A 13,681-nucleotide genomic window follows, 5' to 3' on the forward strand; every position below is an offset into this window, starting at 1 on the left:
TCCCCTCTAAAATGGCGTTCAGGATGTGTTTTGAGTTTCCTTTATAATTGGCACTATTCATACCTTGAGGTCAGATTTGACTGCTTTTTATTTATTTTTTATTTCAGATTAATATGAGGGGACAAATGATTAGAGTTTGTTAGGTAAAGTCCCTGTTGTAGTTGTGCCACTCACCAGGAGGTATACCATGTACCCTTACATTGTACCCGTTAGGTGGGAGCATACCAGTCCCTCTCCTTCCTCCCCATCTGCTATCCCTGAACTTGAATTAAATTGAGTTTTTCTCCCGTGTGTGTGTGTGTGTGTGTGTGTGTGTGTGTGTGTGTGTGTGTGTATTCATCTACTGGCTTCATATTCGTATTGAGTACATTAGATACTTGCTTTTCTAGTCTTGTCATACTTTACTAAGGAGAATGTTCTTCAACTCCATCCAGGTTAATAGAAAAGATGTAAAGTCTCCATCTTTTTATGGATGAACAGTACTCCAGGGTACACATATACCACAGTTTATTGTTTTTTTTTTTTTGGCCGGGGCTGGGTTTGAACCCACCACCTCCGGCATATGGGACCGTCGCCCTACTCCTTGAGCCACAGGCACCGCCTATACCACAGTTTATTAATCCATTGATGGTCACTTGGGTTGATTCCACATCTTGGCAATTGTAAACTGAGCTGCAATGAACAATCTCTTGCAAACATCCTTATGATAAAATGATTGTTTTCTTCTGGATAGATAGCTAGTAATGGAATTGTGGGAACAAATGGAAGGTCTATTTTGTGTTCTTTGAGGATTGTCTGCTTTTTAAAGGACCCTAAAGGGCAAGTCTGCCAACTGAGATGAAGCATGATTGTTCCTAACAGGGTGACATGGTTTTCAGCCTTGAAGAAATGCCCATACTTGCCTGGGAACCACAGCAGTGGCATTCTTGGAATATGTGTGATTTCCTTGGGGGAGGGGGGAGATAATGACTCCAGGGATATGAGATATTTATGAAAATACAACTATCTTTTCTATAAAAATAGCCATAATCCGCATCAACTTTATCAAAAATAGCAATTTAAGTTGTACAAACATTTGGCTGATACACATCAGGGATCCCAAGGATTCCCCTTGGCTGCTCAAGGCAGGGTACGGCTCCTGCAATTCTTCTGTGTGGTCCTTCCTTGGGCCCACAAGGTGTGTTAATAGACTGTGTAATTGGGCAGATTTTAGGCCTGGTGACAATACAAGCAACTTCACCCTGGTTGTCCTCTGTTCACACTCAGTGTGTATATTAATCCCATACCTTCTAAAAGCATTTGAGCTTTTGATCCCTGGTGTACACATTTTTTCTTTGTAAGGGAACTTTGAATACTAGGCATTCCCCCACTTAAAAAAACCCTTTGTGTATTTCATGTCCTAGTTCAAACACACTTTCAGCTACTCCCAGCTAAAAAGATTTCTTTTTCCAAAGTTTTACAAAATTCTAGTGAACTTCACTTGGCATTCCTAATCAGCTGACTCTCATGGTGGTTTTCTGTGACGAGGTCTGTCTCAACTGCTGGGATGTGTGTACCCTACAGGTGAGTTGCTCCCAGGGAAATGCTGGGGTGTGTGTTCCCTACAGGTGAGATGCTCCCAGAGAAATGCTGGGGTGCGTGTTCCTTATAGGTGAGGTGCTCCCAGAGAAATGCTGGGGTGTGTGTTCCCTACAGGTGAGATGCTCCCAGGGAAATGCTGGGGTGTGTGTTCCCTACAGGTGAGATGCTCCCAGGGAAATGCTGGGGTGTGTGTTCCTTACAGGTGAGGTGCTCCCAGGGAAATGCTGGGGTGTGTGTTCCTTACAGGTGAGGTGCTCCCAGGGAAATGCTGGGGTGTGTGTTCCCTACAGGTGAGGTGCTCCCAGGGAAATGAGACGTGGGCTCTTCAAAGAGCCAAAGATCCACTCAGCTCTTGAAACAGCAGAAACACTCATGCATCTTTGTGCTTCTAACCTTCTGCTACTTCTCTTTCTCCTTGCTCCCTTGGTGGCTCTGCTTGTTGGATTCTGAATCTGTTCATGGGCCCCAGAGCTTGTTGTTAGTTCTGTATGGTTTCACTGAATCTCTTACTTGCTCCGGTTACTACACAAACTGTGTTCATGTAGTAACTGGAGCAAGTACTCTTAGTGACCTACATCTGCTTCCCAGCATATTACTCTGGGCTATGGCTTCCTCTTACTCTGGGACTGGTTCTCAAGATGAACCTCATAGTCAGGAAGAGCTGAGACGGGATTGGGGGCTGGGTCCACAAAGCACCCACATGGGTAGTCCCCTAGGACCTAGCACTGTTTGTTGTATGGGCAGGTCCCTAACAAAACATTGTGATTGGTATACATTAAAAAAACAAAGCATTTATTGTAGTATCTCATGATGTGGAAAAAGAAGTATTTATTCAGGTAAAATTAGATGTGCTGCTTCTGCAGATGAAGCACCAGGGTAGACAGCCGGGTTTTAAGGTTGGAGAGGCAGGTTCTTCCCTCAAGGCATTTGCTCTCTCCTCGAAGTCTGAGTGATCAATCTGGACAGAGATAATAGAGAACCTATTAAATTGTGGACCTTATTCCAGGTCCAGTTTCAAACAAATCTTGAATACATTAGGGGAGTTACAAAATCTGAGCTGGAAAATTTCTTGCTGCTCACTGCAGAAAAATGGCTTCTGGGGGAGCCAGGTGAAGGATTTGACAAAAGATAAACATAAAACTCATTTGGGTCATGAGCAGATTTCACAGTGCTGCCCATTCTACCTGTGGTTAGATTTTGGGGGGATTCTGATTAGAAAAGAAGTTTTTTTTTTAGGCTTCATTCAGTGGTTTATGTCTGTAATCCCAGCACTTTGGGAGGCCAAGGCAGGAGGATTGCTTGAGGCCAGGAGTTTGAGACCAGCCTGGACAGTATAGTGAGACTCTGTCTCTAAAAAGAAAGATTTTTTTTTTCACACGGGCTTTAAAAAAACATTATTACATAGCCTCCTGAAAATCATCCTTTTTTTATTGCCATGGCATGACTTTTAAAATAATGCAATGTGCTGTGATATGCAACTAAAGTTCTGAACTTTTTTTGAAAGGTCTTACCAGTAAGCTTGTACTTTTCATGATATCACAGATGCTGTGGTCAGACTTTTTTGATTATGAAGCAAGCTCTAAAAAAACAGAACTGAAGTGATCTTCCTCTATATAAACTGTATGTTATCTTTCACAGCATCTCATTAGACTGGCGGCTCTGAGGGCTGAGGCAAACAGGCTGCCCTCTCCTCCAAGCAGCACCAGCATCTCCTGGCGTTGTGCACTGCACGCGCCCTGGTGCGGTGGGGGATGCTGGTGAGCTGCGTCTTGAGGTCGGGGCTGCTGTTTGTCACTCTGTCTCTTGCCATTGCTAAGCCTAAGCAATCTTCCTTCAGCAAAAGTTGCTACCCAAGGGGAATGCTGTCCCAAGCTGTTGACAGCCTCTATGTCAAGGCAGCATGGCTCAAAGCAACAATTCCAGTAGGTATCAGGCTCTGATTAAAATGATGACCTAAAGGACATTTGTAATCTGGGATACAACTTATTTCTCTTTGCTTCATTGTAGGAAGATCACATAAAAAATATACGATTATTAAAAAAGAAAGCAAAAAGGCTATTTATGGTAAGCCAGAAAAAATTTTTTTTTTACATTTCTAATTATTTGATGCTTCTTCCCCTGCATTTTAATTTTTTCCAGATAGTCATGAAATTTCAGTGATATTAAAAAAAAAATTCATGGTTTACCTTACACAATTTCTTGATCTTATTTGTAGAAAAATTGCCGATTCCAAGAACAGCTTCTGTCCTTCTTCATGGAAGATGTTTTTGGTCAACTCCAATTACAAGTTTGCAAGGAAATACACTTTGTGGAAGATTTTCACAGCCTTCGGCAGAAATTGAGCTGCTGGGTAAGTATGCATAGGAGATGGGAGTTTGACCCTAGAAACCTACCTAGGAGATAACACCCAGGAAGCTGTCTTCACAATGATGGGTGAGTAAAAGGCACTTTTTAATCCTTGTAGTCCAAATGGAGAGTTCATTAGCAGGGAAATAGCATCAGGTGACCATGCACAGCCCATAATGCTACTTTTTGTTGCACAAAAACTGTATAAGAGAGCTAAGGTAATGTGAAATGGTTTTCAAATAAATATTTACTTTTTAATCATTCCTTTATAATGTGATTCCCAAGTAATTATTTTATTCACTTTCAAATATTTCTACAGCACTACTAACATTGTGCCAAGCCAGGCTGGCTGGCTTTTCTTTTCTCTCTCCCCATGCTCCTTATTCTTTCCCATAATGATGACAGCATTTGTATGGCATTTTTCTTATTTATCTAAGTTTTTATACTTGTACCCTTTTTAAGGCATAGTCTCAGTCAAAATTTAAAAAGTGAGGGCATGTCTTCTTTCATATTAACTTATTTGATGCCTGAATGTGATCACGCTCCTAGCAAGCAATGGGAAGTTAATTAAGGTAAATGCAATCAGATTTCTAAAAAAACATCCACAGTAACAAAGAGCAGTGCAGAAACATCAACAAAACAACAAAGTGGAAAGGCTGAGCCAGCATCTGTGCAATGCTAGTTGAATTGCCTCTGTGGGAAGTTTTGAGTCTGTGCTGTGCCCTTGGTGAGGGCCGAGTGTGCTTTCCAGGCTGCTGTGTCTGCACCTTGCAGATGGTGTGAGGGTGGGGGGGACAGTGATCTTTATCACGGTGCTTGGGATTTCACTTAGAAAGAACTCTCTGTCCTGAACACTGGGGCCATTGACACTTAAATGCGGGGAGGTGAGTGTTTACTTTTTAAGAGTTAGGATAACTTTTTCCTGTGGTCCATTAAAGTGCTTACTACCCAAATTCTAGCTTGTAGCACAGAGGCATTTCATGAGGGTGAGCTCATCAGTTAGATAAAAAAAAAAAAAGTGTTCCTTTCTCTCCACATCCACGCCAGCATCTGCAGTTTTGAGATTTTATGATGTGGGCCATTCTCACTGGGGTTAGATGATATCTCAGGGTTGTTTTGATTTGCATTTCTCTAATATATAGAGATGATGAACATTTTCTCATGTGTTTGTTAGCCATTCGTCTGTCATCTTTAGAGAAGGTTCTATTCATGTCTCTTGCCCATTGATACATGGGATTGTTGGCTTTTTTCATGTGGATTAATTTGAGTTCTCTATAGATCCTAGTTATCAAGCTTTTGTCTGATTGAAAATATGCAAATGTCCTTGCCCATCGTGTAGGTTGTCTCTTTGCTTTGGTTATTGTCTCCTTGGCTGTACAGAAGCTTTTCAGTTTAATGAAGTCCCATTTGTTTATTTTTGTTGTTGTTGCAATTGCCATGGCAGTCTTCTTCATGAAGTCTTTCCCCAGGCCAATATCTTCCAGTGTTTTTCCTATGCTTTCTTGGAGGATTTTTATTGTTTCATGCCTTAAATTTAAGTCCTTTATCCATCTTGAATCAATTTTTGTGAGTGGGGAAAGGTGTGGGTCGAGTTTCAGTCTTTTACATGTAGATATCCAGTTCTTCCAACACCATTTATTGAATAGGGAGTCTTTCCCCCAAGGTATGTTCTTGTTTGGTTTATCGAAGATTAGGTGGTTATAAGATGTTAGTTTCATTTCTTGATTTTCAATTCAATTCCAAGTGTCTATGTCTCTGTTTTTGTGCCAGTACCATGCTGTCTTGAGCACTATGGCTTTGCTCTCAAGCTAGACCTCCCATTAGATCCTGCAATCCCATTACTGGGCATCTACCCAGAAGGAAAAAAATCCTTTTATCATAAGGACACTTGTACTAGACTGTTTATCGCAGCTCAATTTACAATCGCCAAAATGTGGAAACAGCCTAAATGCCCACCAACCCAGGAATGGATTAACAAGCTGTGGTATATGTATACCATGGAATACTATTCAGCTATTAAAAAAAATGGAGACTTTACATCCTTCGTATTAACCTGGATGGACGTGGAAGACATTATTCTTAGTAAAGCATCACAAGAATGGAGAAGCATGAATCCTATGTACTCGATTTTGATATGAGGACAATTAATGACAATTAAGGTTATGGGGGGAAGGAAAAGCAGAAAGAGGGAAAGAGGGAGGGGGTGGGGCCTTGGTGTGTGTCACACTTTATGGGGGCAAGACATGATTGCAAGAGGGACTTTACCTAACAATTGCAATCAGTGTAACCTGGCTTATTGTACCCTCAATGAATCCCCAACAATAAAAAAAAAAAAAAAAAAATTTAACAAATTTAAGTTCTTTTTTTCTTTGGCTACTTCATGTTTGTTATGTAATTGTTTGAGACTTTGGTTGTGTGGCCGGTTTTTCATAAAAGCTCATATTCTAATAAAGTAAAACAATGACCAAAATTATAAAATGGGACTACAAAGGAGAATTCTATGGGCCAGTTCACCTGCCTGAAATAATAGGAAAGATCATTGCTTATCTTTGGTTTATTCTATATTTAACCTAGAAGGTCATCTTGTTAAGACAGTTTCTTTTCTTTTTCTTGTTTTTTTTTTTTTTATTGGGGATTCATTGAGGGTACAATGAACTAGGTTACATGGATTGCATTTGTTAGGTAAAGTCCCTCTTATAACTGTGACCCACCCCCAAAAGGTGTGTCACACACCATCGCTCACCCCCACCGCCCTCCCTCCTTCCCTCTCTCATTTAGACAGTTTCTTAAATTTAAGTTGCCTTATTCTGTAATTTTATATTTCATTCATCACCAGCTGATGATATTATTATTGCTCCTAGTAAGAGAGTATTTACCACTAAAACATTTGGAGAGGATGAGAATAATTCATTAAGAAGTTGATACGGGAGAAATAATGAGACCTATGGCGGTCGCTGTAGGCTACGGGCGAGCATCCAGAGTCTTTGTCATTTAGTGTCCAGAAGAGACGGACCCTCTGCTGTCTTTAAAATGAGGATGAAGAAATGACTTCTCTTTCCTTGTTTGCTAGAGTCCTTGATTCCATGGTTAGGTGCAAACCATTGCACTAACCATTAGATTTAATTTAATGTCATTCTAAATGAAGTTTTTTCATTTGTTTTGAGACAGAGTCTTAAGTTGTCGCCCTGGGTAGAGCGCCCGGGCGTCCCAGCTCATAGCAACTTCCACCTCCGGTTCAAGCTGTCCTCGTGCCACTGTTTTTCTATTTTTAGTAGATACGGGTCTCGCTTTTTGCTCAGGCTGGTCTTGGACGGTGAGCTCAGGCACCCACTTGCCTCGGCCTCCCCGAGTGCCGGGGTCACAGGCCTAGCTGCGGGGGGCCGAGTGCTGGGATTACAGAGCCGTGGCGCCCGCTCCTAACGAAGCTTGTTAATGATGACGAGTCGCTGGGAAAATCCTCTCCTGATGCCGCGCAGGTCCCCAGATGTGTCGGTCTACACCCCTCACGTGGGTACTCTGAGAACACATGAAGACAGCTGCAATCTGAAACAAGACAAATTCCAGACGAAAACGTAGGTTTGTCTAGGGTCTCGGGTTTTTCTTGATCTGTTTTTGGAGAAATAGTTCCCAAAGGAACCCAACCTCTCAGTGGGACGGCGCTTCCAGAGACTCTGCCCCGAATGGCGGGGGCGCGGCTCCCCCTGGCGGCCGACTGTGAGCACTGCCCGTCCCGCCCCACTCGGTCTGTCAGTTCCCCGCCCCGCCCCTCGCTCTCTGAGTCTCCACACTCCGCCCGCCCCGCCCCACCTGGATCTCTGGGTCCGCCCCGCCCTCCACGGCGCCGCCCACCAGTGTCCAACCGTCGGTCCGTGTGTCCTGCCTCCAGCCCGCGCTGTCCGTCGTGGCTTCCTTACTTTGTCTTCGCAAGCTGTGAAGTTTACACCCCGTGGTAAACCCATCTCTTCTGGGAAACAGAAAGAGATAGGATTTGTCTGAGCTTTAGAAAGAATCCACTAACGCTGATGTAGTGAAATAAGTTCTGGCCTTGTGTCTAATTTTTTGGCTAATCGTGATTTTATATTTCTGGCAACATAAAGCCAGTGTCTGTTTAATATAAATTTACTGTTCACGTGCTCCATGAAGATCTCTGAATTAGTGGTTGGAGCAGGATTTTAGCAGGAGAAGTTGTAAAATATGAAGTAGGCAAGATCAGTTTAGATACATTTTCTTCGTCAAAAATAGACTAAATACAATCAATATAAATGGCCAAGGTACAGAAGCTGTGCCTTTGTAATTAGTGCGGTATTTCTCCTGCTGTCCCTGCTATTGAAGCTATTGTAGGAACACAGACTTGCCCTCCAGTAGTTTTGTGTAAATGTATGTGTGGGGGTGTGTGTGTGTGTATGTGCACCGTGTCTGTGTGTATAAATGTGTGTCTGTGTATATGCGTGTATGTGTCAGTGTATGTGTTTGTATGTGCACTGTGTGTGTATAAATGTGTCTGTATATGTGTGCATGTGTGCGTTTGTATGCTTGTGTGTGTGTGTGTCTGTGTGTCAGTGTATGCGTGTGTGTTTGTGTGTGTGTGCACCGTGTCTGTGTGTATGAATGTGTGTCTGTGTATATGCGTGTGTGCGTGTGTGTCTGTATGCATGTATGCGTGGGTGTATATGTATGGTTGTGTTTGTAGGAGGGGAAGGAGGAAAGAGAAGGGAAGGCACAGTAACTTCACAATTCTCACAGGAGGAAGTAAAAGCACCTTAGCAAAGTCCTAGTAGAGCTCTGGGGATTTCAAGCAGAAGTGGTTGTCAGGATGGTAAAGTCTTTCCTTCAAGGGGGCAGTTTGAGGGGGACCTTGGGGTCTGTGGGTTCTGTTTCCTTTAAAGCTTGGCATATTTCAAACTGGTCTAAGCTTCTTCCACGATCAGGAAACAGGAGGGAGTGGCCCCCCTAAGTTTCTAGGACCTGGAAGTCTGGAATAATGCTGAAGATGGTGTGATATAGGGTTTTGAGAGGTGGACTCAACAACCAGTGCTGCGCTATACTGCTGTCCCAGAGTTAAATGCCGGGTTCGAACAGTTCATTTAATAAAGAATTTTGGCATATAGCTAATTTGCTTAATTGTACACTAACAAGTGTACACTTAGTATTTGAAAAATGCAAGCAATAAAACACTAGTGTGTGTTCTTCTGACAAGCAGTAAAACACTGGTGTGTGTTCTTCTGAAAATTCTGTCCATCCCAACTCAGAAATAACTCATAGGAATGAGTTCTCCTCAGGAAGATGTCGTCTCATGAATGAAAAGGGAATCCTGACAGAGGAAAAGTGTACTTAACCTTAGAATGGCCTTCTAACAACAAAATAAAACCCCAAACAACTGAAAGTAAATGCCTAAAAGAAACAAGTACATTTTGTACACTGGTTGGGGGTACTGACTCGGTGAGTGGGCTTGCAGCCGTGGGGGCAGCTTCTGTAACTACTGGGCCCTGTGCCGGGTGCAGAGGTGAGGAGGGCAGGTCTAATGGGGTCTGGGCTCCACAAAACTTGTGCTCTGTTGGAAGAGAGATGACACAAAAATATATAGCGTGTCACGCAATGCAACATGTGTGGTGATCAGAGTTTTGTGCCTGACACTGCCCCTGTGGGGCCCAAAGGAGAAAGTGTTACAGCTAATCCACCTGCTGTGGGGCTGGGGGTGCATGCGGGGAAGGAGTGTTCCTGAAGGAGGTGACGCTTGGCTGTCATTTCCACGGGCATACGGGGAATGGTGGGGAGAAGCCTGAATAAGGTTTGATGGTACAAAACAACACACCATGTCCAGGAAGCTGCGTATAATTGCTTATGAATATGAAGTGGCTGGTGGTGGTGGGGTATAAAAGGGAGTTTGTTCGGATTTTACTCAGGGGTTGTGAATTGGAGTCTGGTAAAGGAGGGCCTGATATATCTAGCTAGGGAGTCTGGATTTTATCTGCGAGAAAATGGAGAGCCTTTGAAAGCAAGGCCTGAGCAAACACTGCATCGGGCTGCAGAGAGGAGGCTCCAGACAGGGACGGAGTGGGAAGAGCATCGCAGTAATGTGCCTGGACCCAGGGGTGGCCCACCAGTGTCACAGGGGAGAGGAAGGAGAGCCAGAGCAAGAGAGCAGGGTCTGGGGGGAGCCTGAGATGCCCCCCCCACCCCTGCTCCCTAGCCGGGCTGCGGGGGAGGTGGTGCCTTCCAGACCTGCTGCAAGTCTGAGTCCCCTGAATAAATGTAATCATACTGTAGGATGTAGCTTTCCATATATATTTTATACATATTTAAAATTTATTAATTATTTATTTACAGATGCATTGAAGTATAATTCATATGTTCACCATTAACTGAACATATTTGAAGTGTATGGTTTGAAAGTTTTGGCATAGGTATACACTTGTAAAACTACTACAGCAGTTAAGGTAATGAATAGACTCATCACTCCAAAAGTCTCTCTGTGCCTCCCTGTCTGGTCCCTTTGTCCCTAGGAAATCACTGATCTGCTTTCTGTCACTACAGGTTAGTTTAATTTTCCTAGAGTTTGCTGTGAATTGCATTTTGTGTGTTATACTCTTTTATGATTCTTTCACCTGGTCATTCACCCCCAATTATTTTGATTCTTATTCGTGTTACTGCAGGTATCAATAATTCATTCTATTTTTATTGTCAAGTAGTAGTCTATTGCAATTATATACCATAATTCATTCATCTATGCATCTATTAATGGACATTTGATTACCTTTCTCCCTGCTTACTATGTTCAAGTCCTTGTTTGGAGAAACTTTTTTATTTCTTTTGTTTAAATACCTATGAGTGAAATGGCTGGGTCATATTGCTACCAGAATTTCGCTCTTCAGGAGGTTCTTGTTCTCGGTGATTTGAAGAATGAATCCGCGGACCACAGATCAGTGGTAAGACAGGATTTATTTACAGAAAAGAATACAGAAGCACCAGAGCTCCTGGCAGAAAGAAAACCCAAATCGGGAGAGAAAAGCTCTCTCTTGTCTGTCTCTGGGCTCTTTGTCTAGGGGTATATATAGTTGCATGGGGCCCTCAGTAGTTACATTTGGCGGGACTTGGTAGTTACATTTAGCATGTCTGAGACATGGTGTCTGGACATGTTTGGGTGGTGTCTGGGACATGGCTGGGTTGTGCCTGGGACATTGTGTCTGGAACATGTCTGAGTCATGTCTGGGTCATGAATGAATGGCTACAATCCCTTTCATTGCCAGGCCTAGGAAATGACCCTACCCGCGCCCCCACGCCCACCATCCAGCCTGCTGGTTCTGCTGCTGGCTGCCACTGCACCAACGCTGCCAAAGCAGAGACAGCCGGTCCACGCCCCCCAGCTCCACAAGCTGGCTGGGATGCCACTTGTCCTGTACCAATGTGTTAGGTGCAGTCTTAACAACATGAGAAATAGCCCATTCTACATTTCTAGCAGTAGCATACAAGAGTTCAAGGCACTCAGGGCCATCGATATCTCCTGGTCATGTTTAAGATGTCACTACTCCAGTTGGAGAAAGCGCTGTCCCACTGGTTTTCATATGGCATTGCCTCAATGATCCAGGATGTTAAGCATCTTTTGATTTATTTATTTACCATTTGTATATCTTCTTAGATGAAATGCCTGTTCCAATATTCTACTCTGTGTTTTAACATTGGGTTGATCATTTTCTTATTACTGAGTTTTGAGTATGTTTGTGTTTTTAAGTATTTTCTGGATAAAAGCCTATTACCAGATAATAGATAATTGACAAATATTTTCTTCCCAGTCTGTGGTAGCTTCTCATTGTCTGAATAGTGCCTTTTGAAGAGAAGATATTTAAAATTTTATGATGTCCAATTTATCAGTTTATTTTAATGGACCATGCTTTTTGTGTCATATTTAAGAAATCATTATGTAACAAAACAGTCACAGGAATCTTTGCTATATTTTCATCCAGAGGTTAACTAGTTTCACATTTAGGTCAATTCCTTGTTTACATCTATGGAGATGATCATACGGTTCTCATTTTATTTCATGTTATTTATTTTTTATGATGATTAAGTCTTAGTCTGTTGTCAAGGTTGAAGTATGGTGGACACAATCATAGCTCCCTACAGCCTTGAACTTCTGGGCTCCAGTGATCCTCCCACCTCAGCCTCCTGAGTCACTGGCACTACAGGCACATACCACCAGGCCAAACTATGATTTTTATTTTTTAGACAATTGAGACAATGAATTACATTGATTGATTTTCATAGTTAAGTGAGTTTTGCATTTCTACTTGATAATAGTGTGTTGTTCCTTTAACATATTATTAGACTTAATTTGCTAAGACTTTGTTAAAAAGTTTTTGCATCCACATTTATGAAGGAGGTTCATCTACAGCTTTCTTTACTCAGAATATTTTTGTCTCATTTTGATATTAACATAATGCTGATTAATTGGGTAAATATCTCATTCCTTAATGTTCTAGAAGAGTTAGTAGAGAATTATTATTATTATTTTTTTTAGATGTTTGGTGTGATTTATCAGTGAAGCCTTTTTTTTTTTTTTTGTCCTGGCATTTTCTTTGTGGGAAGGCTTTAAACTACATGTTTTATTCTTTAATAGATGCAAGGCTATTCAGGTTATCTATTTCCTTCCGAGTGAGCTTTGCTAGTTTATGTCTTTCAATGATTTTGTTCATTTAATCAAATTTGTCAAATTTATAGTCTCAAAATTATTCATTATATTTCCTTAATATCCTTTTAATATCTATATAGTGCAAGATCATGCCACTTTCTGACTGGTCTGGCTAAGAATTTATCAATATTATTGATTTTTAGAAGAACTAGTTTTTGGTTTCATCGATTATCCTCTGTTGCTTTTCTGATTTTGATTTCAGTGATTTTTATTCTGAACATCATTATTTCCTTTCTTTTATTAAATTTAGGTTTAATCTGCTCTTTCTAACTTCTTAAAGTGGCAGCTTGGGTCATTAACTTGAAAGCTTTCTTTTTTTTTTTAGGTGGCAGCTGAGGTTATTAGTTTGAGATTTTCCAACTTTTTATTAGAGGAATTTAATGCTACAAATTTCCCTCTAAGTACTGCAGTATCGTAAAGTATTTTCATTTACTTTACAATACTGCCTAATTTTCCTTCTGATTTCTTCTTTGATACAAGAGTTGTTTAGAAGGGTGTTTATTTAGTTTCAGTATGTTTGGAGATTTGTCCAGATACCTTTCTGATTTCAATTTCTTCATTTCATTTTGGTCAGACAGCATACTTTATGTGACATGAATCCCTTTACATTTGCTGATCCCCGTTTTATGATCCAGAATTTCATACTATTTTGGTAAATGTTCTATGTATATTTGAAAAGAATGTGTATTCTGTTGCTGGATTGCGTATTCTATAAATTTCAATCAGATCTAGTTGCTGTGGCTGCTTGGCAATTTTGTGTCTTTACTAACTTTTTTCTACTTAGACCATTAGTTACTGACATCGCTGACAATAATTGTGGATTCCTATCCTTCTCCTTGAAGTTTTATCACATTTTACTTTAGGTTGTGTGAAGTTCTAAGGAACCTAAGGGTTTTTGATTGTTCTGTCCTCTTGAATTGGCCGTTTTATCATTATAAAATTACCATTAATATCCCTAATAATATTCTTTGTTTGAAAAACTACCTTTTCTTACCCTAAGAGAACAACTCCACCTTTTATTGGATTAGTGTTAGTTTGCTATGTCTTTTACTCTTAACTTATTTGTGC

General features: G+C 41.4%; 1 protein-coding gene across 2 annotated transcripts in view; it reads left to right on the forward strand.

Moving 5' to 3' along the window:
* The first annotated feature begins 1,458 nt into the window (after window positions 1-1,458).
* Window positions 1,459-13,681, forward strand: part of IL26 (interleukin 26) — a 46,379-nt gene continuing 34,156 nt past the window's right edge. The window contains exons 1-4 of one of the 2 annotated variants that reach the window (XM_053586265.1): window positions 1,459-1,563; window positions 3,419-3,503; window positions 3,589-3,645; window positions 3,797-3,931. In XM_053586265.1, the coding sequence (XP_053442240.1) occupies window positions 1,547-1,563; window positions 3,419-3,503; window positions 3,589-3,645; window positions 3,797-3,931 (294 nt within the window). In that variant the 5' untranslated portion in view covers window positions 1,459-1,546. Of the gene's footprint in view, window positions 1,564-1,744; window positions 3,504-3,588; window positions 3,646-3,796; window positions 3,932-13,681 lie in introns of those variants that run through there. The other variant, XM_053586264.1, reaches the window with a different exon arrangement.

Source organism: Nycticebus coucang, chromosome 3 (assembly GCF_027406575.1).
Source record: "Nycticebus coucang isolate mNycCou1 chromosome 3, mNycCou1.pri, whole genome shotgun sequence".
Lineage (NCBI taxonomy): Eukaryota > Metazoa > Chordata > Mammalia > Primates > Lorisidae > Nycticebus > Nycticebus coucang.